Source organism: Aphelocoma coerulescens, assembly GCF_041296385.1.
Source record: "Aphelocoma coerulescens isolate FSJ_1873_10779 chromosome Z unlocalized genomic scaffold, UR_Acoe_1.0 ChrZ, whole genome shotgun sequence".
NCBI lineage: Eukaryota > Metazoa > Chordata > Aves > Passeriformes > Corvidae > Aphelocoma > Aphelocoma coerulescens.
In genome coordinates, this window is record NW_027184085.1 from 2,285,250 (window position 1) to 2,311,199 (window position 25,950).

The following is a 25,950-nucleotide window of genomic DNA, read 5'->3' on the forward strand; positions in this document are numbered from 1 at the left end:
ATATCTCCCCAAATATCACCTGGCTGTAGTGGGTTGACTCTGGCTGGATTCCAGGCAGCCACCAAAGCAGCTCTCTCACTCCCTTCCACAGCTGGACAGGGGAGAGAAAATGTAGCGGAATGGTCGTGAGTTGAGATAAGGACCGTGAGAGATCCCTCACCAAATATCATCGTGGGAAAAACAGATTCAGCTTGGGGATATTATTTTAATTTATTAACAACAAAATCAGAACAGGATAATGAGAAGTAAAAACAGATCTTAAAACGCTTTACCTCCACCCCTCCTTTCCCAGCTTTCTCTCCTCTCCCAGCGGCACAAGGAGACAGGGAAGGAGGGTTATGATCTGTTCATCACACCATGGTCCTGACACGGCTCAGGGAGAGGAGTTGGAGTCCTTCCCCTGCCCCAGCATGTGCTCCCCTCTCCACGGGCTTCCCTCTGGGTCACAGCCTCCTCTCAGGCATCCCCCTGCTCTGGCATGGGCTCCTCCAGGGGCTGCAGGTGCATCTCTGCATCCTGGTGCCCTCCATGGCCTCAGGGGCACAGCTGCCTCACCATGGGCTGCACCAGGGGCTGCAGGGGAATCTCAGCTCTGGCACCTGGAGCAGCTCCTGCCCCTCCTCTTGGCCTGACCTTGGTGTCTGCAGAGATGTTCCTCTCACATGTTCTCACCCCTCTCTTCTCTGGCCACAATTACAACCAAGCAACAACTTTATTTTCTTCTTAAATTGGTGTCCCAGAGGCATCACCATCATTCCTGATGGGTTTGGCCTTGGGGTCTGTCCTGGAGCTGGCTGGCATTGGCTCTGCTGGACATGGGAGAAGCTCCTGGCAGCTTCTCACAGAAGCCACCCCTGCAACTGCCAAAACCTGGCCACACCAGCCGAGTACATCTGGGTAAGAGCATTTTCCACCCACACACCCACAGGTGGGTGTGAAGCCCTCATGGACACTGGGATCTCCCATCCATCAGCTCGTGCACCGAGTTGGTGTCTTGAGGGTGGTCAGGGCTTGCTCTTCCAACCTGTGCTGTAGTTATCCTTCTCCAAACCCAGCAGGATCTATGCCAAAGGTGTACATGCTTGTCTGGCTGAAGAAAAAAACAAAAAACAACCCACCCCTGAGTCTATTTAGGGTGCCTATGATTTATTTTTTTCTTTATAAAGTGCAAATGGGGAGTGCCTGTGTGGCAATACAAAGCAGGGAGAGAAATGCTGCTAAGTGCTGATTACTTCTTCATGTGGGCACAGCAAGGGTTCACTCAGAGGTCTGGGGAGAATGGTGTTTTTGTGATTCTGTAAATGGCTGCACTCAAACGTGGTAATTTGAATTTCTCTAGTCCCTAATATATATATTTTATATATATATTTATATATATATATATATATTAGCCTGGGTAGAGCCAGTGGTGAGGCTTTGGCTCACCCACCCCCCATCCTTTGTTAGCGGGATGCTTATGTTATCTTTTGAGATGAAAGGTGCCCCAGAAATGTAAACCACCAATGGAACTGTGCTCCTTTTAATGTAAAATACTAATAATAAATACTGTCCTGCTGTTCCCCTCATCCCTTGCCGTCACAAAGCACTCCATAAATTGCACTCCAGCCGCTTGCATTCCAGCTGTTGCGCGTACCCAGACAGAGCCGTGCGTGGGAATAAAAGAAATACTACCTTTGGGGTCACTGCTGATGTTACCCACAGGTTAATGCCAGTGGTTTGTATTTCCCTTCCCTCCCCCTTAATCCAGTCTCTGATCCATGTTGATCTGGAGGCTGAGTTCAGCCGGCAGCAGTTTATGCCTTTATCTCAGTTGAGTCCTGATACCAGCTGGCACAGTGGCTGTCTCGCGCCCCTGTGGCCTGGGCAGAGTCAGTGACCTGGTCACTCTGCTCACCAGGCAGTGGAACGAGGCTCAGTGAAATCCTGGTTGTTCACCTGTCCTAGAAACGGGACAGGGTTGTGTTTTTTATGGCCTCGCTTTGCTGCCTTTTCCCATGGATTTAAAACTGCTGCCTGGTGCGACGCGATGCTCAGGTTTCCCTTTGGCAAGCACTGCTCCTCTCCTCCTAGGCTTGGGTCTTTGCTCATGGAGGAGAGTCTCAGCCATCCCTAAATCATGTTTCCCTTCTGTCAGCTGCACCTCCTTCCCATCCAGCATCCACTCAGAGGGTGAGTGTTTTGGAAGGAGGGACGAGTGTGCCTGAGCTCTGCAATGTCTCCATAGGGAGCTCCTGGCTCCTCAGAACATCCTCCAGCTCCCTAAATGTCCTTCCTTCCTCATCCTCATGCTTTTGGCCCAGGAGAGAACATCAGCCAGTAAGTCAGATGCTGTCCTGGCCCATGCACAACAGTTGAAATTCCCCAAGTGAAATTAATTTTTTAATTTCATTAGACATCCAAACCTCTTTTCTAGCACTGAACCATCTATATTTTGGAGTCATAAAATGGTTTGGTTTGTGAAGGCCATCTAGTCTGCTTGAAATGGTCAGGGACATCTTCCATTAGACCAGGATGCTCAGAACCCCATCCCTACCAGTCCTTGAATGTTTCCAGGGATGGGGTAGCCACCTTCTTTGGGGTTTGTTTTTTGTGCCCCAAAACTGGAAGGCTAAAGATTTTGTTGGTGCTCAGCTGCAAACTGTCCTCCACACTCATTTGCTGGGGCTCAGGCATATCCAAATTATCCAAGTTCAGACTGGGCTCCCGTGATCTGGCCGCAGCCTGGGGGACGATAACCTCCATCACAAAGGTCCAATCCAGAGCCTGGGTTATTTTAAAGCAGGTAAGTGGAGGAGCCCACTGAGATAAATGATCAGGTAATCACACAGGTCCAAACTGTGAAACCACCTTATGTCATCAAAGCAATTTGAAAATCAATTTGATGTCTGGCAGGGAGGCAGACACGTCGGGTCCCTTCGGCGTTCATTAGCATTCAGGTGGCAGCACTCTGCCAAAGCTGCTTTTTCTGGGAAAGCTATTGAAAAAAAATTAAAGGAGGGGGAAAAATTAAAATTAGGCATTAACCATAATTTCTTCTCATTAAAGGTAACAACAGCTCCTGCACCAGTCTGGAATGGGGCTGGTTGATGGGTTTTCAAGATGGGGAAACAGAGTGCACACCACAGAAGTGAAGTGATGATCAAATAAGGAAGCAAATGAGGCTCCCCCCTCATTTTTAACAAAGGCAGGAGCGGGGCCGGGGGCAGAGTGGTTTAACTGAGCAGTTAGAAAATTGGAGGTCAAAGCCTGACATGGCTATTGATGAATTGAGGGTGTTGGAAGAAGAGTAGCAGACATCACGAGTGGGCTGTAGGGACTGAAACATGAAGCAAGATTAAAAGAAGTTAAGTACCTGGAGGTGGTGTGACTGTGCAGCAGTGAGATGAACCATAATTACAGTCACCACATGCTGCAGACTGGAGAAAGACCAAGGGAGAGAGGATCAGAGTGGGGCAGGGCAGAGCAAGGGGGGGGAGGATTCAGGCTGTTTGTTCCAGATGTGTTTGGGCTGGTTGTGTGGTGCAACACCTGCTGGTCACCTCTTTTTTGCCATCTCCTCCTGAGTTACTCTGTTTCATACCCTGATGTTTCCCATACAGCCACAGGTCATTAATGAAGGGCTGGCTGAGGGTGAGACTAAGGCAACTTCCCTGTAAAACATCCTCATGTAAAGCATCCTCATCCTTCAATGCTTGAAGGAGCAAATCCTTTGAAGCTCTGGCCTGGTGGTTCATACTGTGTGGGGCATACTGGGCAGGGTGTTGGGGTGGAGCTGGCTCAGGGCTGGTAGCAGCTCTCAGGAGGGGTTTCCTGCCTGGTGTTGTCAGGTGTCAGGCTCCCATTGCAGCTTTTCTTGCAGTGGTATCACTTAGTTGCTCTCACCTGATGAGGTCTCTTGTTTTCATGAAGACTTTATGAGCTTCATATATTCCTATCATCATGCCTCCCTTTGAAACTAGAGTGGAGATGATGCCCTGGGCAGGTGATGTACTGAAAATTGTAGGTGCAGAGACTTGCATGTATTTTTTTTATTAAGCTTTCTGGTTTACAAAGCCAAGCTCTAAATGAATCCCTAACGACTGTGACTGCAAAATTATCTCCATGAATCCAAGCGTAGCGGCACCTCCCTGAGTCTGCAGGTAGCCTGAGACAGTAAAATAATGGGGGAACAGTTCTGCCTCTTACCAGCTGCTTCAAGGAGCTCAGCTTGGTGACTTTGCCTTGATTTTCCGTGATGACATTTTCCCTGATGATTATTTTGGTGTCTTAAGTGACAAAGGGAATGGACTAAGTGGGTGGCATGGGGGTTGTAAACATGTGATCTTTAAGGTTCCTTCCAACGCAGACAAGTCTGTGATTCTGTGGTTCTGAATCTCCCAAAGCCTGTTAGCACCATACTTTTCCATGTTTGCGCTGATTGCATGATCGATTGATTGATTGAATCCTTCTTTGCATGTAACATTTTTCATCCTGGCTTCTAAAGGAAAGAGGTCTGAGGCCTGGCTCTTTCTCTGTCCCATCAGTAATTCTTGAACCATGAATTCTTGAACCAGTGGGTGAGGGTCAGATTTGTTGGAGGACTAGGAATAATTTGAAATGCCTAGATTTCTTCAGAATAAATGTCTTGCCAGGGACCCTAATGACCCGAGTGAGGAAACATCTGCAGTGATATGAGACACAGCAGTGATGGTAGAGCCTTGCCATGTGGTTGCCACCCAACTGCAGATGGGTGGATGCTTTTAAACAAATTAATCCTGAGGGTGCCTGCAATCTCTGTGCAGCCAGACCCTCCTGGGATAAATCCTGGCCCTAATTCCGAGCTGTCTGGCATCTCATGTAGTCATCCAGCCTCTGCAGAGCAGGGACAGGGAGCAGCCTCACTGCTGTTTCACTGTGAGGCACTGAGGGACTGGACCTTTTGCATGTGTCTGAGCTGGGCAGACACGAGTCTTGAATCAAATTAAAAAACACAGCAACTTGTGAGTTCGTTAGACATGACTAAGGGCTGCCCGGGTTAATGGAAAAGTTGAGCAGAGCTTAATTGTTCCAGCGTAAAGAGCACATGGAGGAGCCATGGAGGCAGTCAGGGGGGATGTGTGTAAGGTGTCACTTGTAGGGTGGGAGGGAGTAGATAAGCCAGCATCACTTTAGGAAAAATATAAAACTAAAACTCAGAAGCTTTTATTTTGAGGGCTGTTGGTGCCAGAGCAGCTGCAGCAGGGAGCTGGCCTGGGGTGCTGTGGTTCAGCTGTGGTTCAGATTTTTTTTTTTTTTTTTTTTTAATGCATTTGCTTTATATGGGGGGATTTTGTGCCAAATGAGATACCATATGCTGGTGGCAATCTTGCTGTGTGCCATGTGGCTGTATCCCACAGCTGGCACGGAGCCCATCTGTAAGTGCTGATGGGTGGGAAGTTGTTTGTGTGCCTGCAGACCCCTGTCAGCTGCTGGACACATGGACTGAGCCACAGGTCCCCAGGGCTGCTGTGGAAGTTGGGCAGTGACACAGAGAGGGTCAAGAACTTACTTCCTGCAGTGGTTTCCCAATGTCTTCTCCAGCCATCCTAGAATCCTACAATGGTTTATGTTGGAAGGGATCTTAAGGATCACCTAGTTCCATGCCCCTGCCATGGGCAGGGACACCTTCCACTAGACCAGGTTGCAGTGCCAGAGCTCAAGGGTGGAAGGTGAGGGGTGGGCAGCCTTCAGATCTCTCAACAAAACCTCTTTCCTCCTCCCCAGCCACTCCATCCCATGACAAGATGTGTTTGTGCCTCCCAAATTTCCATTCCTTAGACCCCTTGTCTCCACGACGAGCCTCACCTCTTTGCTTGCACATCACTTGCACATCACTTGCACATCACTTGCTGATTTGTTTTGTAGCTATTTGGGAAGGTGGGAGAAGAGGCAAAAAAGAGAAGAAGGGTTGGGAAAGGCATCACAGTTGTTGGAGTGAGTGGTCAGATCCCTGCTGTTGCCCCAAGGGAAGACAGGGATGCCGGGCCAAGCGTGGGGAGCCCCAGCCAGCATCCACATCCCTCCATCACAGCTGTGAGGAGTCAAGGAGAGTTTAGCAAGTGTTACATCAGCATAGAAAAACATACTTGATGCAGAAACATCATGAGGTGAAATGAAAATTTTATACGTCTTTGCTTTTTCTTTCTCCCTCTTTTACGCCTCAGTAGCACACACTGAAGTTGTCTGGGTGGATCTGACCTCAGCACTTGGGTCATTTTATGACTGTTCTTGCTGTTTTCATGGGAGTCAAGTGATTTATGTGCGTCTTTGCAGATCTGGGCCTTTAGTTAATATCGAAGTGCACACCCACGCATGCCACTGTGGCAACATCTAATAACCCCAGTGTAGAAAAATATTTCCTTTTCATTGTAGCAGTTAAGCTGGAATTTCTGAGAGGACTGATGGCATGGAGTGCCGAACTCCCACCCAGGTAAATAAGAGTTGAGCATGTTATTCTTTCCAATTCCCTTTTTGACAAACTCCTTGGAACGTATCTCTGCTGATGGTAGATTGTGTGGGGAGAGGAGGCAGCTGGAGCCTGGGTGGCCTCCTGACAGCCGCTCTTTGCTGGTACTTTGGAGCATTTAGGCATTGCCCCCAGAGCTTGTGTGCTGGGAAGAACCACCTTGCCAGTGCTGTGCAGAGCAAGGTGGTGCTGGATGGGGAGGATGCTGAGGTCTGTCCCCAGCTTTCCTCGATAACTGGCTCGCCCCAGGGTGACTGCAGGACTTGAACTCTATTTTGGCAGCTCTAGCTCCTAACCCTGCTGTCTTCAAGGGCTACATCTTCCCTAGAAGAGGTCTGCACTGTGCTGATGATGGTGAGATCCCTTCTGGTCCTAGGCTGGGCTCCTGGTCCTCAGCAATCAGGTGCCAAATGCTCAATGTGCTCCAGCAGTCCTGGTTTGGTACCAGGCCTTAAGACCTAGCAGGATCATTGGGCCCCAGAATGTTGCCTCTCTCTGGGTCACGGTGAGAGATGTTATGTGTGGATACCAGGAGGAGATCCCTGAAGGTGTTTTGAAGGTGAGGGGAGAGAGGGGAGGAATTAAATAAAAGTAAGAGAATGTTTGTCCCCCCCAGCCAGCAAAGCGGGATGCATGAAATTCTGCAGAGGGCAGAGGGAAGGCAAGGACACAGTCAGCAAAAAATGGGTCTGGATGGCTGTAACATAAATATGGAGGGGGATGGAGGAAGCTGGAGACACTGCCCTGCAGAATTAGCTCAACACTGACCATATTTGAAGCCCTTGCCAGCCTCAAAAGCCCTCATTCAGTACCCACTTTGTTTCAACAATTAGAAAGACGAAAGAGCATCTGTCATACAAATTGTGTGGTAGGACAGATGCCCAGTGTGAGGTCCTGCACTGGCAACCAGTGGTTCAAAACAAACAAAACAAGAATGTATGTCCCTTTCAGTCAAGAGATCTGCTGTTGGGTTGTCTCCAAATGCCTGTACATTGACAGAGTCAGTTTTTTTCCTCAGGGTGTCCCTCCAGAGCTGTGGGCTGTGCAGCAAGAAAAGGGTGCTCTGCTCTGTGGATCATGAGTTAATTATCAACTTCTAATCACGTCTGGTATGGCTGTCTAACAGGCCATGTCCTGGCTGTCACTGTGATGTGGTGAAACCTGGTGATGAAGCTGAACCTGCTCATTGTTCCAGGTTTTCCAAAGCAGCTGTGGCTGCCCAATCCCTGGAAGTCTCCAGAGCCAGGTTGGATGGGGCTTGGAGCAATGTGGGATAGTAGAAGGTGTCCCTGCCTGTGGCAGGGGGTGGCACTGGATCATCCTTAAGGTCCCTTCCAACCCAAACTGTTCCATGATCTTCTGGTAAGGAACTCCTGCAAACAGTTCTGGAGTGCTTTGGAGGAGAGTCATGGAACAGTTTGGGTTGGAAGGAATCTTCAAGACCATCTTGTTTCAGCCCGCCTGTCATGGGCAGGGACATCTTCAACAACATCAGGTTGCTCAAATGCCCATCCAACCTGGCTTTAAGTTTTTCCAGGGGTGGGGCATGAACCATTTCTCTGGGCAGCTTGTTCCAGGGGATGGGGTTGGGTGGCAGAATTCCAGAGGCTGATCTGATGCTCTTAAGCCCATGATGATGCTCCTTCTTTGCCTCTGGGTAAATGTCAGGTCCTGTTATGGGGTGCAGGAAAAGGAGAGATCCCAGATGGCCTCTCAGTTTGAAATTTCAGATTGAGAGAGAAAATGGCCTTTCACTCCTACCTCATGTAGGGATTGATGTGGTTAGGGGAAAAGCCACAACAGCATTTTGCCTTTCTTCACCTGTCTGTCCCCCGCTGAGAGGGGTGGGAAGTTTGGCAGTTCCTACTCACAGAGTGCCCGAGAAGAAATATTTTCAAAATTTTCTTAAAATACATGATAAAAACAGACTTTGGGGCCCATACTGCTGAAGAATCCATGACAGGGAGCAATGCTGGAAGTGGAGTCAGGATTTCTTGCAAGAGCTGGGTGGGTGCTTTCATGTTTTAGTCCAAGGCAGGGTAGACCCAGAGGTGGATCCCATTTAGAGCATGTGGACCCTCATGGAGGGGGTTGTGGGTTGTCCTCCTCTCAGATGTTGGGACTGCTGGGGGAACAACCCTTCTGATGGAATAAATAGAAAATGGGTGTATGACTCTCCAAACAAGTTCTCTAGGCACTTGCTTGGAAAGCAGACGGTTGATTTCTCCTCTTGAGGGCTTTCAGACACTCCTCTGTGTTTAGCTTTGCTGGACAGTTTAAAGGAAAATGCTGAGAAAGATGAAATTTCCTATTCAGTCCTCTCAGTTCCTTCCCTGAAGCTCGAGGAAGGCTCCCTGGAAGGTCAGTGGCAGCTCCTGCAGTAGCGTGATGGACTCGCTTCCCTTTCCCCCACCACGTCCCCGCAGACAGCCCCGTCTCCAGGCCCTGCTGTCACGGTGCAGCTGTGCGAGTGGCAAAGTGCAGATGCTCATTTTTTTACGAGCTGGCCGAGCCTTCTGCCGTCCCCCAGCTTTGGCAGAGGAGGCTGCAGCTCCACGCACGGCATCTGCCGGAGAGCCCGGGGGGCTGGCAGGGCATGAAAGGAGCTGCAAGGCCAAGCGGGAGGCGCTGGGGTGGCTTGGGCTGGATGCAGCCTCGGGAGGGGTTGGGAGCAGATCCCGGTTTTTTCCCCTCCTTCCCCTGTGTGTGTTTGTGTTGGATGTCCCAGCAAGTTGTGCCCTCTGCAGATGGGCTTCGACCTTGGCTGCCACCCAGGTGAGCTCTGCTGGGGCAGGTAGAGAGATAGGATGGACTCACAGCCTTTGAGACCGGCTCTCGGCCCGTGGAGCATTTTCTAAATACGAGGTCTGATTTATGCCTGGTAACTACCTTTTTCCACTGTAAGGGAAAAAAAAAAAAAAAAAAGAAATTGGTAATTTATTTTCCCACGGTTGTGGGAAACTGCACTTACTTGAGCTTGAGGTAACTTCAGCTGAGCTTGTTGAAATCTCTGATCCATCCCTAGGCTCCTGAGTTCAGAAAATAAAAATAAAACAGTGATAACAATCCCAGTGTGCCCCATGAGAGACAGAATGGGGCAAATAGCAGGAGTCTGGGGAGTTTTTTATCTTGTACATGGATATGCTTGATGGAAAATAAATGCACTACAACTTTAAGGCTTTGCCTGCAGCTAAGTATAAGGGTGTACTAGCTCCACCCTGCTGCTCTGTTAGGGATACAGGCATTTATTTTTCTGGGGTGGATTTTTGCTTTATTTTTTTCCCTTCTCTTTTACTTTTCTTTTTTCTTCTGGTGAATCTCCACCGTGAAATAACTGACACTTTAAGAGAGTGGTCCTGGAGCGTGCAGGAGAGGTGCCTCCTAACATTCTCCCCATGGAAAGTTAAAGGATTGGGATTTGACCAAATTTCAACTTTCATGTAAGTGCTGCGCGCTGTTGTCTGATGGGGAGATGAGGATGGCAGGGACGAAGTCTTAAGACAGCAAACCTGTTTTAACCTGACTTTCCCGAGACCCCAACCTGCTTGGTGTTAATCCAACAGCCAGGTTAGCCTGGGGAAGCTGAGCTTGGTGGCTTGGGGATGGCCAGCCCTGAGTGGGCGACTGTTCTTTTCCTAAATATTTTTTATTTTGGGCGAAAACTCTGTTGGTGTTGTTAAAACTCAGAGAGGTGGTGGCAGGGTGTGTTTTCAGTCCGTGTTTGCTCAGTCTCAACTTATTTTTTCTCTGACTTTCTGTTTTTGAAAGAGAAGCCAGTTTCATCTCCGTTTTCTATAATCATCTGCTTATTTTATTAGCTTTTTCCAAAAGGCTGTATTTCCCCCGATGCCTGGCCACCTGTTTTCTATGAGCTGCTGAAGGTCTGAGCTCTTGCTCCGCGTGTGCAGAGCAGATTTCTTTCAACAAGCCAAAAGAAACGACACAGCTATAGACTAAAAAGGGCAAAAAAACCCACATGCTGTGCTATTTTGGTAGTAGCAAATTATGCGTCCTACAAATTACCATTGGTTATGAACATTGTCCGTCTGTCTGGATGACAATGTCCTGCTTTCAGACCACTGCTAATACGTTTAGAATTAGGATAATACTCATTGAACTCCAAAGCGGCTCCTCTTTTCTTTGCCCTGATTTATTCCTACCAGCAAATGTCACATGCAAGTGGAAGTTTTATGGCTGGATAAATCACAGCCTGTCAGGCATCTTATTAGGAAGGGCTCGGACTTTTTAAAAAAGTGACTCGAGGTTCTTTTAGTGTTGGGAAAGTATCAGTTTTCTAGGTTTTCTTGCTTGCTGACTTTCTCTTTTAATTTTTTTGTCTTTTCTTAACCTCACCCTTTTTTGTTTACTTTTTGTTCTCCCTTTCTTTTCTCCCTAATTTCTTCACCCTGCTTTTCTTTTCCTCCCTTTTCTTTTCCCCACTTTTCTTTCTCCCCATTTCTTTTCCCCCTTTTGTTTCCCCCCATTTTTTTCACCCATTATCTTTTCCCCCTTTTCTTTCACCCATTTTCTTTCCCCCTTTTCTTCCCCCCCTTCCCCTCCTTTCCTTTCCTTTCCTTTTCTCTTTCTCTCTCTCTTTCTCTCTTTCTCTCTTTCTCTCTTTCTCTCTTTCTCTCTTTCTCTCTCTCTCTCTCTCTCTTTCTTTCTTTCTTTCTTTCTTTCTTTCTTTCTCTTTCTTTCTTTCTTTCTTTCTTTCTTTCTTTCTTTCTTTCTTTCTTTCTTTCTTTCTTTCTTTCTTTCTTTCTTTCTTTCTTTCTTTCTTTCTTTCTTTCTTTCTTTCTTTCTTTCCTCTTATCTTCTCTCTTCTCTCTCCTTCTTTCTCTTTTTTCCCCATTTTTTCAATTTTACCTTTATTTTGCTACCTATTTTATTTTTATTTCTTTTTATCTTATTTTCTCTCTCCTTTCCCTTCCATTCTTTCCAGTGAAGCACAAGTTGAAATGAGGGCTTACTCACCTTTCAATCTGAGCTTTGTGAACATCAGCTCTGGAATACAACTCTGAATATGCAGGGGGGACTCTGGTACTGTAAACTCAGTAAGAAATAGATGAGGATTGTATGTAAGGATTTCCCCACTACAGTATCACAAGTATATGCAGCATTTGATATGTCTTGCAGAGGTGGTTCTTGCCGACATCTGGACCTGTGGTTTGTCTTTTTAAGCAATGTAGAGTGAGTGCCCTAAGCAGATGTTTCCAGATGTGATGTTGCATGGGGGTTCATGGGCAGGGATGGGAGCAGGGTGAAGCCTCTGGTCCTCCAGCTCAATGATGGGGTGTCTGTGTGTGCTGGGTGAAGCCCAGCACAGGAAACCCAGCAGGCAGCTTTCTCCTCTCCTACAAGTCCTCTCTGGACCAGAGTGTCCCTTGCAGACACACCAAGGGCAGGTTATGCCCTTTCCAGCTGCGAGGCTTGAGAACAGATGGTGTCTTGTTCCACTTTCACACCTCCCCTGGCTTCCTTTCCAGTTTTCCTGAGTCACCTTTTTCACAAAAGGGATTGAAAGGAAGAGACTGGCACGTCCATGGGGGCAGGTTGCTTTTCCCCTCCCGTGCTGCCTGGCACATTGCTGTTAGAGAGTGTCTGGTCGGCGTTCCTGCAGCATCTCTCTGCCGTAACGCGTCTGTGCTTCTCCTCCCCGGGGTTTTCCATGCCAGTTATCTGTGCCAAGCAGGAGGCAGGAGGTGAGCTGCTTTGCTGTCTGTCTGGGGGGAAAATGGTGCTGTGGCCTGGTTTCATGTCGGATGGATTCAGGCATTGCTCCGTAATGAATTCAAAGACTGCTTCCTTCCTTCTCTTCCTCCCCCTTCTTCCTCTCCTTCTCATCATCCTCCTCTGCTTCCTCTCCTTCGCTGCTTCCTTTCTTCTCCTCCTCTCCTTTTTTTCCTTCTCCTCCTCATTTTCTTCTTTCTGCCTTTTCCAACCCTTCTTTCTTCTCCACATTTTCCTTCTTTCCCCTTCTTTCTTCTTCCCTCTCCTTCTCCTGCCTTTCTCTCATTCTTTTCTCTCCTTCCTCCTACTCCACCTCTGTCACAACCATTACCGCATGCTTGTGCTGCTGCAGGATCTGGATGCTGCACAAATCCAGAGCAGCGTTCCCAGCTCTCACTGCCATGTCCATGACCCTTATCCCATGCCAGAGCTCTCTCTCCGTTCCACTGCAGAGGCAGCTTTTGCAGCAGGGAGACCCCAGAGTGTCCCAGCAGAGGAGTGGTGGTGTGGGAACCCCAGGAGCACTTTTGAAGGCTCCTCCCTTCAGGTCCCAGGGGTGTTTGTTGCCAGGATCAGTCCCACTGCCACCCTCCAGTTGCTGCTAGGGTATCTCTGGGCTTTGGGTGGCCCAACAGGACAGCAGCCTTGTACCTCCTGGGTTATACCCATGGGTGCAAGAAAGGTGTGAACCCCATCACTGTGGAGGGACCCATGTTCAACAGGCTTTTATCCACTGCAGGGTGAGTGCAGGGTTGGCTGGGCGGCATCCTCAGATATTCAGGAGCTGTTTCGGGTGGTGTTTCAGGTCGTAAAATCCAAGTGCTATGCCTGGAAAGACAGATTACTGCCACAGCCTGAGCACATATATTGAATCCAGGCAGCCAGCAAATTCACCATGTGCAATGTGTGTGCTTCTCCACCCCTCTTGTGCTTTCCTGGCCGGACTGGGAGTGGCTTTGGCATTGAGGGAAAGTCCTATGGGGAGTGGCTGAAGGAGCTGGAGTGGCTCAGCCTGGAGAAGAGGAGGCTCAGGGGGGACCTTCTGTCTCTCCAGAACTCCCTGACAGGAAGGGGCATCCAGGGGAGGTTGGGCTCTGCTCCCAGGGAACAGGGACAGGAGGAGAGGACATAGGCTGTACCAGGGAATGTTCAGGTTGGACATGAGGAGGAATTTTTTCACACAATGGGTGATGAAAAAATTGGAAGGGGCTGTCCAGGGAGGTGTTGGAATCCCTGTCCCTGGAGGTTTCCAAGGAAGGCCTGGATGTGGCACTCAGTGCTCTGGGCTGGGGACGAGGTGGGGATCGGACACAGCTTGGGCTCTATGATCTTGGAGCTCTTTTTCAACCGAAATGATTCTGTGACTCTCTGATTACTGCCTTCTTGAGAGGGAGAGAGGTGATGTGTGTAGGTGGCAGGCGCCTGTTACTTAAAATGAGCCCTGTATGAGTCCCACAGAGCTGGGACTGGCATGAGATGGCACTAAAGCTTCGTCAGAGCCTTTGTCATTCTGTCTGCGTCAAACCCCTGGAGTAGGAGTGAATCTCCTGTCCTCCAGGTGGCTTTGCAGGAGTTGTGTAATGATTGCTGGAACGTGGACGTGTAAATCTCTTCTTACAGGTCCCTGAACTTGTGGCAGTGGTTAGAAATTAAAGGCTGTTTTTGTTGAAGGACTGATGAGCCGTGGCTGATGCTGCTCTTTTTATACACCTTTTCCATCCCCTAGTGGGAGGGGTGCAGTGGCCACGGGCAAACTGAGCCAAAGCTCTGCAAAGCACCTAGAAACGGCTGTGTCTGTGTGTGTTTGGGCTGCAGAGGGAGAGTGCATGTCCACTTGGGGGTTAGCATGGCTTAGAAAGGGCAGTTCTCCTTTGGAAGCCTCAGTGAGCACCACTCCCCAGGAGTTGCCTAATTTAAATCATCTTTGCTCTGTTTTGTCCTATCCATTATTTTCAGCTGTCAACATTAAGTGCCACAAAGAGCCTGTAATAGGCTTCTTTCTGCTTCCCTCTAATAATCCCAGAAACAGTCACTGGTCCCTTTGTCTGGGGCTCTGTGATGGCTCTCAGTGTTCAATTTGCCAGAGAGGAACCACTTTGTGGAAGAGTAGGACAATCAGTGAGGCAGTGGCTCAAGTGCTGCCATCCTCGCTCTGAAGAGGCAGGAGAGGAGCGAGATGGGATTGTGTTTCGCCCATCATGGTTAATGACTTTTAAGAAAAGCTTCAGTGACAGCTCAACAAAAGTGATCCTGGCTTACAAAAATAGATGCTTGCATTTAATTTGCCCACGAATTTGTTGGGATTTAAGTGATCCTTGGAGCTGAATGAGAACGGTGAGATCTGGTGTTCAGGTCTGGGTTAGGACTCAGAGTCTGTGTCCATCAGGAGGATCCAAGCCTTGCGTGTCAAGGCCAGGATGGAGTCCAGCAGAGGTAAGTATTGCCTGACTTTCTTGGCTTTTTGAAGCGTTGGTGGGATCCAGTGAAGGGTCTTTAGACTGACATCAGGTCCACTAAAGGAAAGGTGACAGGTGAAACACCAGGGTCCTGTCAGTGCTGTGGATCCATCCTTGGCAGCCCTGAACTACACAGACATTTCCTGCATGTCCTCAGGGATGCCTGCTTTGGGCTGAGGGGGAACCAGAAGGCTTCTTGAGGGCTCTTTGAATGCTACAGTCTTTATGTTTTCCTTTGAGGCTGTGTAAGGCATCCCATGCCTAACTCAGCATAGACTGGGGGAGCTCTACCCTGGTTTCTTACTCCCCATCTTCTACAGAAGTGGAGGAACAGCAAGTGCCTCCATTACATGAAATATCTCAAAATATCCAGCATTCCATGTGATTCCATACTGATCTTGTGCTAAGTTTTCCTTATCTTACTCGTGCTGCTGCCCTCAGCCTTGCCCATCTCCTGCCCTTTGTGCCATTGTTTGTTGCTCCAGTTCTGCCCTCCCAGTCAGACACCAGTCTTCAAAATTCCCCTTGCCAAGGGATCAGCTGAAGGCAGGTAAAAGTACCCTGATTACAACTCAAAGTACCCTAACAGTGCTGCACGGTGGGTTAGAAGACTGTTTCTATTCATTAATCAAGAACTGCTGTGTGACAACCTGTTTCTAGAGATTTTAGGGAGAATAAAGGCATAAAGATGTAGCTTAATGTGTTTTTGAGGAGCTCCTCCATGCCCTACCTGTGATTCCTTTCTTGTTCAGCCTTCTGGTCCTGGATGTGGAAGATGGAGGGAGTCAAGGATGGCTCAGAAAGCAGGTGAAGAAGGCCAATAATTCAGCTTTTCTGTAAGTGCATGAAGAAATAAGCCATTAGGGTGGGAACATAAATAATGAGGAGAAAAGTAACTTTCCCGTTAATTGTTACAAGTAGAAGGAAGTTTGATTTTTAAACTTGAGCTATGCATGCAGAAGCACAGGATGGTTGCTTCTGAGTCTATTTAATCCTGAAACTAAATTCTTACAGGGACCATTGTCAGGGGTTGTTTCTGCATCAGTTTTATGTTGACTGGTGCTACATTTCACCTGCCACCACTCTGCTCAGTCCCTTTGCCTGCTGCTTGGCTTTCTTGAGTCCTGCTGGAGTGTCTGATGGGTTTTTGTGGCCTCAAACCCTTATTCCACTCCATGCTAAGACAGCGGCTTCAGGAATGAAAAATGAGTTTAAAAATGCTATTAAAGAAAAACTGTTGGTGTAACATGATTTTTGCTCAGTCCCATATGACTTGGGGTGTCCTAGGATCATTAAAAAAACCCACTTAAAGTGTGCTCTGCCTCACAAATGTCCCACAAATATCCCCTTGCTGTTAGCATGGCCCACGGCTACACCTGGGTGCTTTCCATGAAGTCCCAGGTCTGCAATTGGGTGGAGAGCTGAAAATCTAAGGAAAACTCTCATGACAAAATCCAGGCTTGTTTTAGCCCGTTTTGTTGTGGAGAGAAAAGTTGCAAACTGGACCTCTGAGCAATCCCAAAGGAAAAGAAAAACACTCAATTGTGTTTAGAAGAAAAAAAAACAAAAAAAGACAGAGCTGGAGGTGTTGAAGGCGGTCTCATGGGTTTGGGGTGGCGTGAGCACGCAGCTCTGGCTGGGCTGGCAGTAAAGCTGAAGCTGTGGTCGAGCAGAGAACTCGCCCTCAGGCTTTTCCTCGGAGTCAGGGAAGGTGGATTGTTTTCCGGCGATGAAATTTCCTATTGAAAAATTGAATGCTTCCTTCTCTCCCTTGTGAATGGGACGCCCGGGAAGTGAAGCGTGCTGGTTCCAATTACCAGCACAGCCAGGCCAAGTGCTGCAGTCAGTCAGGAATTTATACCTTTTCATACGTACTAGAAAAGATAAAAACTTTTTCTTTTTTTTTTTAAATTTTTTTTTTTTAATTCTTTTTTCTTTTTCAATCTATGTAATGAATTCAAAGCAGGAGCCCAGCCAGACTGCTTTTGATTTGTTCCCATATTAATGTTTTATGTCTGAATATGTGTGTGATCACTCAAATTAGTCAAACTCACTACTGCAGTTGAACCCAAAAAAATGGTCCCAAGCAATGCAGGCTCATTGATAGGGCTGGAGCACCTCTCCTGTGCAGACAGTCTGGGAGAGCTGGGATTGTTCAGCCTGGAGAAGGCTTTGGAGAGACCTTATTGTGGCCTTTCAGTACTTAAGAGGGATCTTTTAAGAAAAATGAAGGGCAGAGTTTTTAGTAGGGTCTGTTGTGATAGGGCAACGGGTTGATGGTTTTAAACTGAAAAAGGGGAGATTCAGACTCCATATAAGGAAGAAATTTTTTACTATGAGGGTGGGGAGGCCCTGGCACAGGTTGCCCAGAGCAGCTGTGGCTGCCCCTGGATCCCTGGCAGTGTCCAAGGCCAGGTTGGGTGGGGCTTGGAGCAGCCTGGGACAGTGGAAGGTGTCTGAAATCCCATCTCCCCAGACCTTTCCCTGCCTGCATGGGCAGGGTGGATGGCCCAGTTTACAGGCAGTGCTGGCTGGAACTGGTGTGAGCTGTGGCTGCAGATGGGCCCAGAGGCTGCAGCTTTGCGTGATGCCTTCTGCAGATACCTGGCAGAGCACAAAGACCTCGTTAAGGCAGCCAGTTTGACTACAGGTGCACACCCCTCCCAGAGCACAATTGACTAAGTGGTGCTGCTCTTAGGACCAGGCTATTGCACCCCCACATTCCTGTTGATATTTAAAGTAAGGGCATACATCTCTGTTATTGTTTGCACCCAGGGTCGCCTACAGCTCTTCAGGCAGAATCCTCGCTTTCCTACAGGGTTGCACAAAGCCTCAACAGAGCCAAAGCTTGCCTTGCAGTCTGAGACAAGGGGCAGCAGGCAGATCATGGAATCACAGAATCATTTACAATGGAAAAGGCCTCTAAGATGATTGAGCCCAGCCATTCCCCAGCACTGCCAAGGCCATCACTGACCCATGTCTCCACATGGCTTTTAAATCCCTCCAGGGATGGGGAATCCACCACTGCCCTGGGCAGCTGTGCCAGGGCTGGACAACCCTTTTCATCAAGGAATTTTCCCCAATATCCCATCTAAACCTGCCCTGGTGCAATTTGAGGCTGTTCCCTCTCATCCTGTCCCTTGTTCCCTGGGAGCAGAGCCCGACCCACCCCTGGCTGCACCCTTCCATCAGGGAGTTGTGCAGAGGGAGAAGGTCTGTCTCTTCTCAGACTCCTTTTCTCCAGGAGTAACTAGCTGGAGGAGAATGAAAAAATACACAAAGCAGCTTACAATGTATGGAAATGTTGCAGATAGATCTGTGCAATTCCAGAAGATTCCCGTTGTGCAGTTTTGTTACTGGGAGTACACGGTCATTAGGAGTGAGCTGCAGTGGGAACACCTGGAGGGCCAGAATTAAGGGTGGTTATGCAGCCCAGCCCTGGCGTTTCTTTGGAGAGCTGCACAGCATAATTTCATCATGAATTTATATACAGCTAATTGGCATATAGTTTGATATGCAAATAGAACCATATAAATATCAAGAGAAAGACTTAAAGCTTTGCTTTCCACTGTCATGCTACAATCCTCGCTTTTCTGGTCAGTCTAATCTACTCAATTGCTCCTTTCATCATCCTGTGTTTTGTAGATGTGATATCTCTTTCAAAGAACATCTGTCAGACGTATATTAATTAGTTAATTTTTCTGCATGGAATGTAAACACGAGGGTGGAGAACCCAAAGCCCTGAGGATCCGATGAGGTGTGTGGCCAAGTAATTATTTTGGGGTAGTGCAGAGATGTGGCCTGTGCTCAGTCTACAAAGGCAAGAAGCAGATTTCCTACCAGAGACAGTTTATGCTAAAGACTGAGGTGAAATTTTCTTGATATGGGCACTAGAGCCTGTGTCATAGACACACCGTAGGGATGGCCCTTCCAAACTGAGCTTTCTAAGCCAAGGATGCTACTGGCAATGGTGCTGAAGTTTAAATTCAGTTTTTAATTAAGAATATTAAGTAATTCCAGAATGGAAGAAAGCATGGAGAGAGTCAATATTTTTGTGTTGAAGGAAAATTGAAGGTGTAAATTTGTTAGCTGGTAGCACCAAGTTTTGCTCCTGACTTGGGGCTGCCTGGATGCTTCTTGTGATTCACACTGAGAACCAGATCTATTGGGATTTTTGTGTTGAGATTTTGGGTGAATGTCTTTTGCTGTCACTGTGAGTCTTGAATCAGATACATTTTGTGTGATAGCAAGAAATAGGTTTTTGTGTGAGGGGACGGTGACCTGGTATACCTACACAGTAGCTGGGCTGGAGAAGAGCTTGATGTGCAGTTTTGGGGCCAAATCCAGTGCTGGCAGTAGTGCAGTGCAGAGGGGTGAATTGAAGCAGGGCTATGCACGTGTAGGTGCAGGACAGGAATTCCCAGAGGGTTCCCCAATCCTGAAGCACATCACTGGCACTGGAGCACGTCTTGCCATTGGGGACATTCAGAAATCCTGCGAAGGCAGGGTCCTCTCTGTCAAATCCCTCCTTGGCTCCTCTGGTTCTGAGGTGTCCCCTCACCTCTGGGGCTGAGGTGTCCCCAGGCTCACTGGTGGTCAGTGAGCTGGGTTCCCATTTCTGACACCACGTGGGACAGCTGCCCCTCCATCCTCGACAGCAAGGCTCTTCCATTTGGCAAGAAACAAAATGCAGTTTCCTTTCAGCAGAATGAATTTTGGATTTCTGCAGGTTGCACCAAAGCCATGTTTGACTTCTACCATCTGTCTTTACCATTTCTGCCTTTCCTTATGTGTTTAATTTATTTTTTAGTTTGCTTCCTGGCTTCCAGTCCTCTTGGTAATGTGTTCAGTGTGGACTATTAATGTATCCCAACAGGAGCAACCCTGCTTGTGTTTTCCTTTTGGAGTAAGGATTAGAGGATATCCCTTAGCCCTTCTATTTTTTATCCCCACTTTTTTTTTCTTTTTTCCATCCTCCTCCTTCAGGGCTGAGCTCCACTGACTGATGAGTTTTTGCAGGGGCAGAGGAGCCTGAAGGCTGCAAACTGGTCTGGTCTCTAGGTGCTGTGTTTTTTCCCAGGTCCCTTGGGGTGGGAGGAGACCTGCAAGCTGACTACACTTTTTTTTTTAAATTTCTTTTTTGGTTGGTGGATGCTTCATGGTCTGCATCAAGTTCTGGGGTCCTTAGCACAGCAAAGACAGGGAGCTGCTGCAGCCAGTCCAGAGGAAGCCACGGAGATGCTCCAGGGCTGGAGCCCCTCTGCTCTGCAGCCAGCCTGGGACAGCTGGGGGTGCTCAGCTGCACAAGAGAAGGCTCCAGGGAGAGCTCAGAGCCCCTGGCAGGGCCTAAAGGGGCTCCAGGAGAGCTGCAGAGGGACTTGGGACAAGGCATGGAGGGACAGGACACAGGGAATGGCTTCCCAGTGCCAGAGGGCAGGGATGGATGGGATATTGGGAAGGAATTGCTGTCTGTGAGGGTGGGGAGGCCCTGGCACAGGGTGCCCAGAGCAGCTGTGGCTGCCCCTGGATCCCTGGCAGTGTCCAAGGCCAGGCTGGACGGGGCTTGGAGCAGCCTGGGATAGTGGAAGGTGTCCCTGCCCATGGCAGAGGGTGGAATGAAATGGTTTTTAAGGTCCCTTCCAAGGCACGCCGTTCTGTGATTCTGTGAGTTGTGTAATTGTGCAGTGGAGTGCAGATCGGTACTAAAGGCTTTTTTTTAAAACAAGCACTGTTTTACCATACTTGTCCAGCCAAATAATCGCAAAAATGCCTCAAGGAGGAAGGGAGATGGCATTCACCATCAGCTGGGCATCTGTAAAACACCACGTATCACAGGACTGTCAGTGGAGTCACAACACCAGCAATGCTAGGCAGAGGATTTTTTTGCTGGGGCTTGTGGTTTCCTTGCCTTGGTGGATAAAATAAAACCTGCCAAAGCAGCGGCAGTGAGCTCCCATCTATCTGTTCTCATACTCCCAGCCGCTTCTGCCTGAATTATTCATGCTCGGTAAGTGATCTGCAAACAGCTCCTGTGATCTCCCTGTGATCTGTGGGTATGCCAGACTCACCCCTGCTTAGGTCAGGGCATTTTCTTGTTTCCTTCCCCGCGGCAGGGAGTCTGTGGGAATCTCCAGATTCCTCACCACCTCCTTCTGATTAGCCCAGACGTGTATTTATTATTTACATGGCAGGATTTGTTCAGCTGTCCCAGGCACACGGTATTATCAGTGGATAAGCAAGGAGACTCGCTGCAAACATCTGTAGTTGTTGCTTGACAAATCCTGTTTGTATAAATAATATTAAGGAGCTGCAGAGGCTGTTGTAGAGTAAATACCCTCGTGACTGAAGGCAGCACTGCCAGCTTTTCACCTGCATGTGCACCTCAACAGAGATTTACTGGGCTGTTTTACACACACACATATCTATCTCTCTCTATACATATAAATAAAACACTTCAGTTTATTTTTTTTAGTTTAAAGGTCCCTTCCAACCCAAATTATTCTGCAATTCCAATATATATGTATGTATGTTTTATGCATTTGCCTTTTTTCCACAAGCTCTTCTCCTGTATTTATTTCAGTTTTTAATTTTTTCTCCTGATTTGGTCATGGAAATAGGTTGGTGAAACCAGTGAGAAGGGCAGTTTATGGGCAGGTAATTGGCAGGTATTCTGTGTGCTTTGCTATCCATGTCATTAATGAAATGGGCTGTAGGCCCACCTCTCCCACCACACCCACCCCAGGTACATCTTGGATCTGCCTCTCCAGTATCATCCACGTCAGCCACTCCTTATTTTTGGGGTGAGGACTGGGATGCTTCAGGAACCCATTGCCAAGTGGAGCTGGAGCTAATGCTCTGAGCAAGGGACATGGTACCCCCAGGTCCCCTTCCCCAGCTGAGGGAGTAATTTGGGGTGAAATTTTTTTTACACTAACCCTTAGGAGCACCTGTGCCTTGCCTAGGATATCTCTCACCTACAACATAAGCAGGATACAGTGAGTTTGTTAAAATGTCCTGTTTCTCTGCCTTCTGGAAAGAGGATTTTCTGTTAAACCTTAGGGAAATTACTGGCCTTGTTAACTAGTGTGGAAGTAATGAACCACAGCAGGGTGACTCGGGAGATTTGGGCCCTCACTTCGTAAGACTGCATTGTTTCTTCAAATGAGAGAAATAATTTAAGCAAACAAACGAACAAAGAATTTCTGGAAATTAAAGTACGGTACAAATGGGATGATTTGCTCATCCTCTGTTTAATAGGAGCGGTGCAGTGAACAATTGTGTGGTCGACCTCAGAAATCTATCCATGGTAACTAGTCACAGGAGAGAAAAATAGACAGCCTGCCACCAACTTGGTATTAAAGTTCTATTTTCCGTTTTTTCCACGGTTGCGGGCCAGTCAGGGACTTTCCATGAGCAATCAGCACAGCAGAAATCCCCTTCTGCTCCCTAGCAGCCATCTCTGCTCAACAATCAAAGGTGGTTTTTGTACTGATTTTGGCTTAAATGGGGCTTGGTCCCAGTTTTCAGTGGGATCAGGTTGGGGCAGACCCTTCCTGCCAAATGCATCCTGCTGAAACAGGGCTATCATGGAATCACAGAATGGTTTGGGTTGAAAGGGACCTTAAAACTATCCGGTTCCACCTCCTGCCATGGGCAGGGACACCTTCCACCTTACTGGGTTGTTCCAACCTGGCCTTGCCCCTTCTACCCCATGGCCAAGGTGTATATGTGGTGGGGTCTGCTGAAGGAACATCGCCTTTGGTTTTGCCACCTCTACCAGGTGCTGGGTGTTAAATTCCTGATGGTGTTTGAGGTCTGTGCAAGCCCTGCACAACTCCAGTGGCTTTGGGCGGGTCCTGCAAGAGCCCAGAGGAAGGACAGAAAGACGCTGCCAGGCTGGAGTTCATCCAAAAATAAATACAGCAGAAATACTGGGCCTTCAGGCTCCATGGTCTGTTCCTCAAAAGACGGTTTTGGAAGGGATCACTGTGCTTTTGTTCTTCCATTAGGCAGCTGAGGAGAGAGCATTGTTTTCCTCCCCTCATGCGTTCCCCTTGTAGGGGAAGAAGGAGGACTTGGCCACCCTGAGCCGAGCATCCCAGGGGACCTCCCAGAACAAAGGGCTGCATGGAGGAGGATACCGTCATCCTGTCCCCGTCATCCTCTTCCCTCCCTTCACCCTGCCCTTGGCACAGCCGTGCCCGCCCGGGGCCGGCGCGTTGAAGAGCACGGGGAGGGGAATGTTCCTCCTCTTCCTCCCTGGAAACCTGGCTAACTTCTCTTACCTCCAGGTTTGCTGCTGCCTGTAGACTTGGTGAGGCAGCCCTGGGGTTTGTCTTCTGCCAGCAAGGTGTGTGAGCCCTGGGATGGTGTAGCAGTGTGACGTGTCCAGGTGCGGTGGCTTGGATAACACAGTGCTCCTGAGGAATGTCATGTAGGTGTTCCTGGATGTGGACTGAAGCTCTGTGGACACATCCCTGTGTAATTTCTCTCCTGTGTGCTGCAGGCATCCATCCTAATCTGCAGAAAATGCCTGTGGGTTGGAGAGCACCTCCTCAGCCACGCTCTGCCTGACCCTTGAGTTAATTCCCCATACAGGATAACGTAGCCGGCACATGGAGCTGGAATGGTTTTTGGGTTTATTTTTTTAAATTATAGGTCATGTAGGTTTATTTACAAGTAACTGGACTAATACCAACCTGTCTTGTTTTGCCCAGGCTCCAAGACTGACCCTGCTGAGAGCCCCTGAGATACTGAACTCTATGAGCGGAGACCACTTGACTGCACTCAGCACCTTTCAGGATCAGGCTCTAGGTAATTACTCTAATTCTCTGCCTGTGTGATGGGGGAAATTTGCTGTTCTGGGCTATGCAGACCATCTGAAATGACATTCCTGGTTGTTCGTCCCATCAACCTGTGGATTTTTTTTTCCCTACTGAAGGTTGCCACTCTAGATCAGTGGCTTGACACTACAATAAAACCACTGATCCCTCAAACATAAAACAAAATACCTGCTTTGCTTACAAGGAGGAATCATGGAATGGTTTGTGTTGAAAGGACCCTAAAGACCATTTAGTCCAACCCCCTTGCAACATGGTATATTCAGCTAGATTGGCTTTCTCAGAGTCCCATCCAACTTAACTGGAATACTTCCAGGGGTGGGGCATCCTGGAATTGCTGGATCACCATTCTGGTAATGGTCACCAGCTCTTGTGCTTGGGAAGTTCTCCTGAAGTTAACTTGCAGAGAGCTGTAAAAACAATCAATCAATATCAAAAAAGGTTTCAACTCCAATCAAAGGCAATCAAAGGCTTAAAATACCAATACTTGTTATCAAGGATGCTTGTTCAGGTGAGGCTTTTAAGAATTGCTTGAAACCTACAGCTGCAGGAACCTGCTTTTAAAAATAAATCCAGTATCTTCTTTATCTGGGTTAACAGTAGCTTTGTTCTCTCCTCCAGACCTGGCCTCACTGTTGTGCCTTTGAGGAACTTTAAATCCTTGCTCCAAGGTGGATAAATGGAAGTCAAAGAGCCTGGGGCCTGGCACTGTCCCTGCTCTGTGTCTTCGTGGAGATGTGTCAGCCTGGTGCCTTGCCTGGGGGGTATGGGCAGGATTAGACCCAAGATTTGTGCTTTTATCCCAGCAAGGCCAGCTCAAACACAAAGCATGAGCTCGAGAGGTGAGGATCTCAGGGGCGAGTTTTAGAGGAGTAAGAAGGAAGCCAGCAGGATGCTGTGGATGTTACTCCGAAGCACTAAAGATGAAGGATTTCCTGTAGGATTGACTTCCTGAGCGAGGTGACATTCCATACAAAATTCTCTACACCGATAAAAGTATCAGTCAACAGAGGGATATAATTTTTAACCTGATTTGCAGAGTTTTTCCCCAAGTCAATAAAAACCAACTCCACAGTAGTTTCAGCAGAGATTAAAGCCCAGCTCTCAGATCAGAGAGGCATGAGGGCAGATGGTCTCGCTGCCCACTCTCCCAGGGCATCCTCTGTTCCTGCAGGAACAGAGGGCTTTTCTCCATCCCCTGCAGCTCTGTGTGGTGACATTTTCAGGACCCAGGCAGGAGGACGCTGACTGGGTTGTTTCCTGTTTTGACAATCTCCATTTCAAACCCTCTGTAACACAGCACTGTGCAGGGAATTAGAACACCACAACCCATGTCCTCCTCCCTTGAATATTGCATTGGGGAGCTAAGCTCATGTTTCCAGTGGGGAGGGAGAAGACATGGGTCATGAAACAGGCTCAGAAAGTGAAAGAGAGGAACATGAAGAGTGAGAAAGAAGAAATACGTTCACCATCAGGGCTGCAGTGCCATGTTTTTCCATATCCACTCAGAATATGTGGGAATGGGGTGCTCCCTCAGTGCCAAAACTCATATGCTTTGTGTTTAAACTGCTGCTGTCAAAGCTTGGAGAATAACTAAAACAAAAAGGTCGCAGGTCAAGTGGATGTTTTCCAATTGACCGGAGCTCAGTATAAATCCTGGGGAAGGAAATAACCCAACAAACATCCACCAGCCCTGTGTCTGTGTCCCCTGCTCTGGTGTTGGCTGCTGGTGGCAGTCCTACTGGGACATGCCACTGGCAGGCAGCTGCCTCAGCATCCTGAAATGGTCCCCAGGCAGCATCCCCTCCCCAATAAATTTTTGTGCAAATTTCAAATTTAACAGAATCAGATCCAGATCTGGTGTAGGTCAGCAATTGGGAGGGTCGAGAGGTTGCTTCAGGTGAGCATGGAAGGAGAGAGAACACCTGCCTATGAGGAACCTGGGCTGGAGGCTCATCCTAATCCCCTGCAACACATCTTCAGCTGAGGGCACGTGTTTGCTGCTCCAAATTCAGCAGGTTTGGGTAGGCAATGCTCCTGGGGAACATCAAGGCAAATCTGTTTCTGCCACCGCTTTACATCGCCCCTCGCAAAGTCCCTCCTGAGGTTTCGGCCTGGCCAGTTGCTCTTCCATGAGTTGTAACTTGAAAATAGGGATAGATAAAGGCAAAATGTTCTGGGAGCCATGCCAAGCCAAAGGCACTGGGCTGTTAAGTGATCCATATCTTGATAACAGATTTTCTGCTCTTTATCAGCTTTTAAGAGAAAATACGGTGTCTGCGGGAGCAGATTGGGATCATCCTGAGGAATGGAGCTCTCCTTTTTAAATTGTATTGCTTTTATTACTATTATTTTAATAATAATAATAATATTTCTGCAGTGAAGCCATATATGAGAATGTTATTTGTGTAGGAACTGGAAATGAACCTGAAATGATCAG

At 48.1% G+C, this 25,950-nt stretch overlaps 1 protein-coding gene across 4 annotated transcripts in view; it reads left to right on the forward strand.

Annotated features, from left to right (window-relative positions):
• Nucleotides 1-25,950, forward strand: part of ZBTB7C (zinc finger and BTB domain containing 7C) — a 153,068-nt gene that overhangs the window by 35,318 nt on the left and 91,800 nt on the right. For 3 of the 4 annotated variants that reach the window (XM_069002061.1, XM_069002063.1, XM_069002062.1), the window contains exon 2: nucleotides 23,388-23,484. In XM_069002061.1, the coding sequence (XP_068858162.1) occupies nucleotides 23,433-23,484 (52 nt within the window). In that variant the 5' untranslated portion in view covers nucleotides 23,388-23,432. Of the gene's footprint in view, nucleotides 1-9,888; nucleotides 9,925-23,387; nucleotides 23,485-25,950 lie in introns of those variants that run through there. The other variant, XM_069002065.1, reaches the window with a different exon arrangement.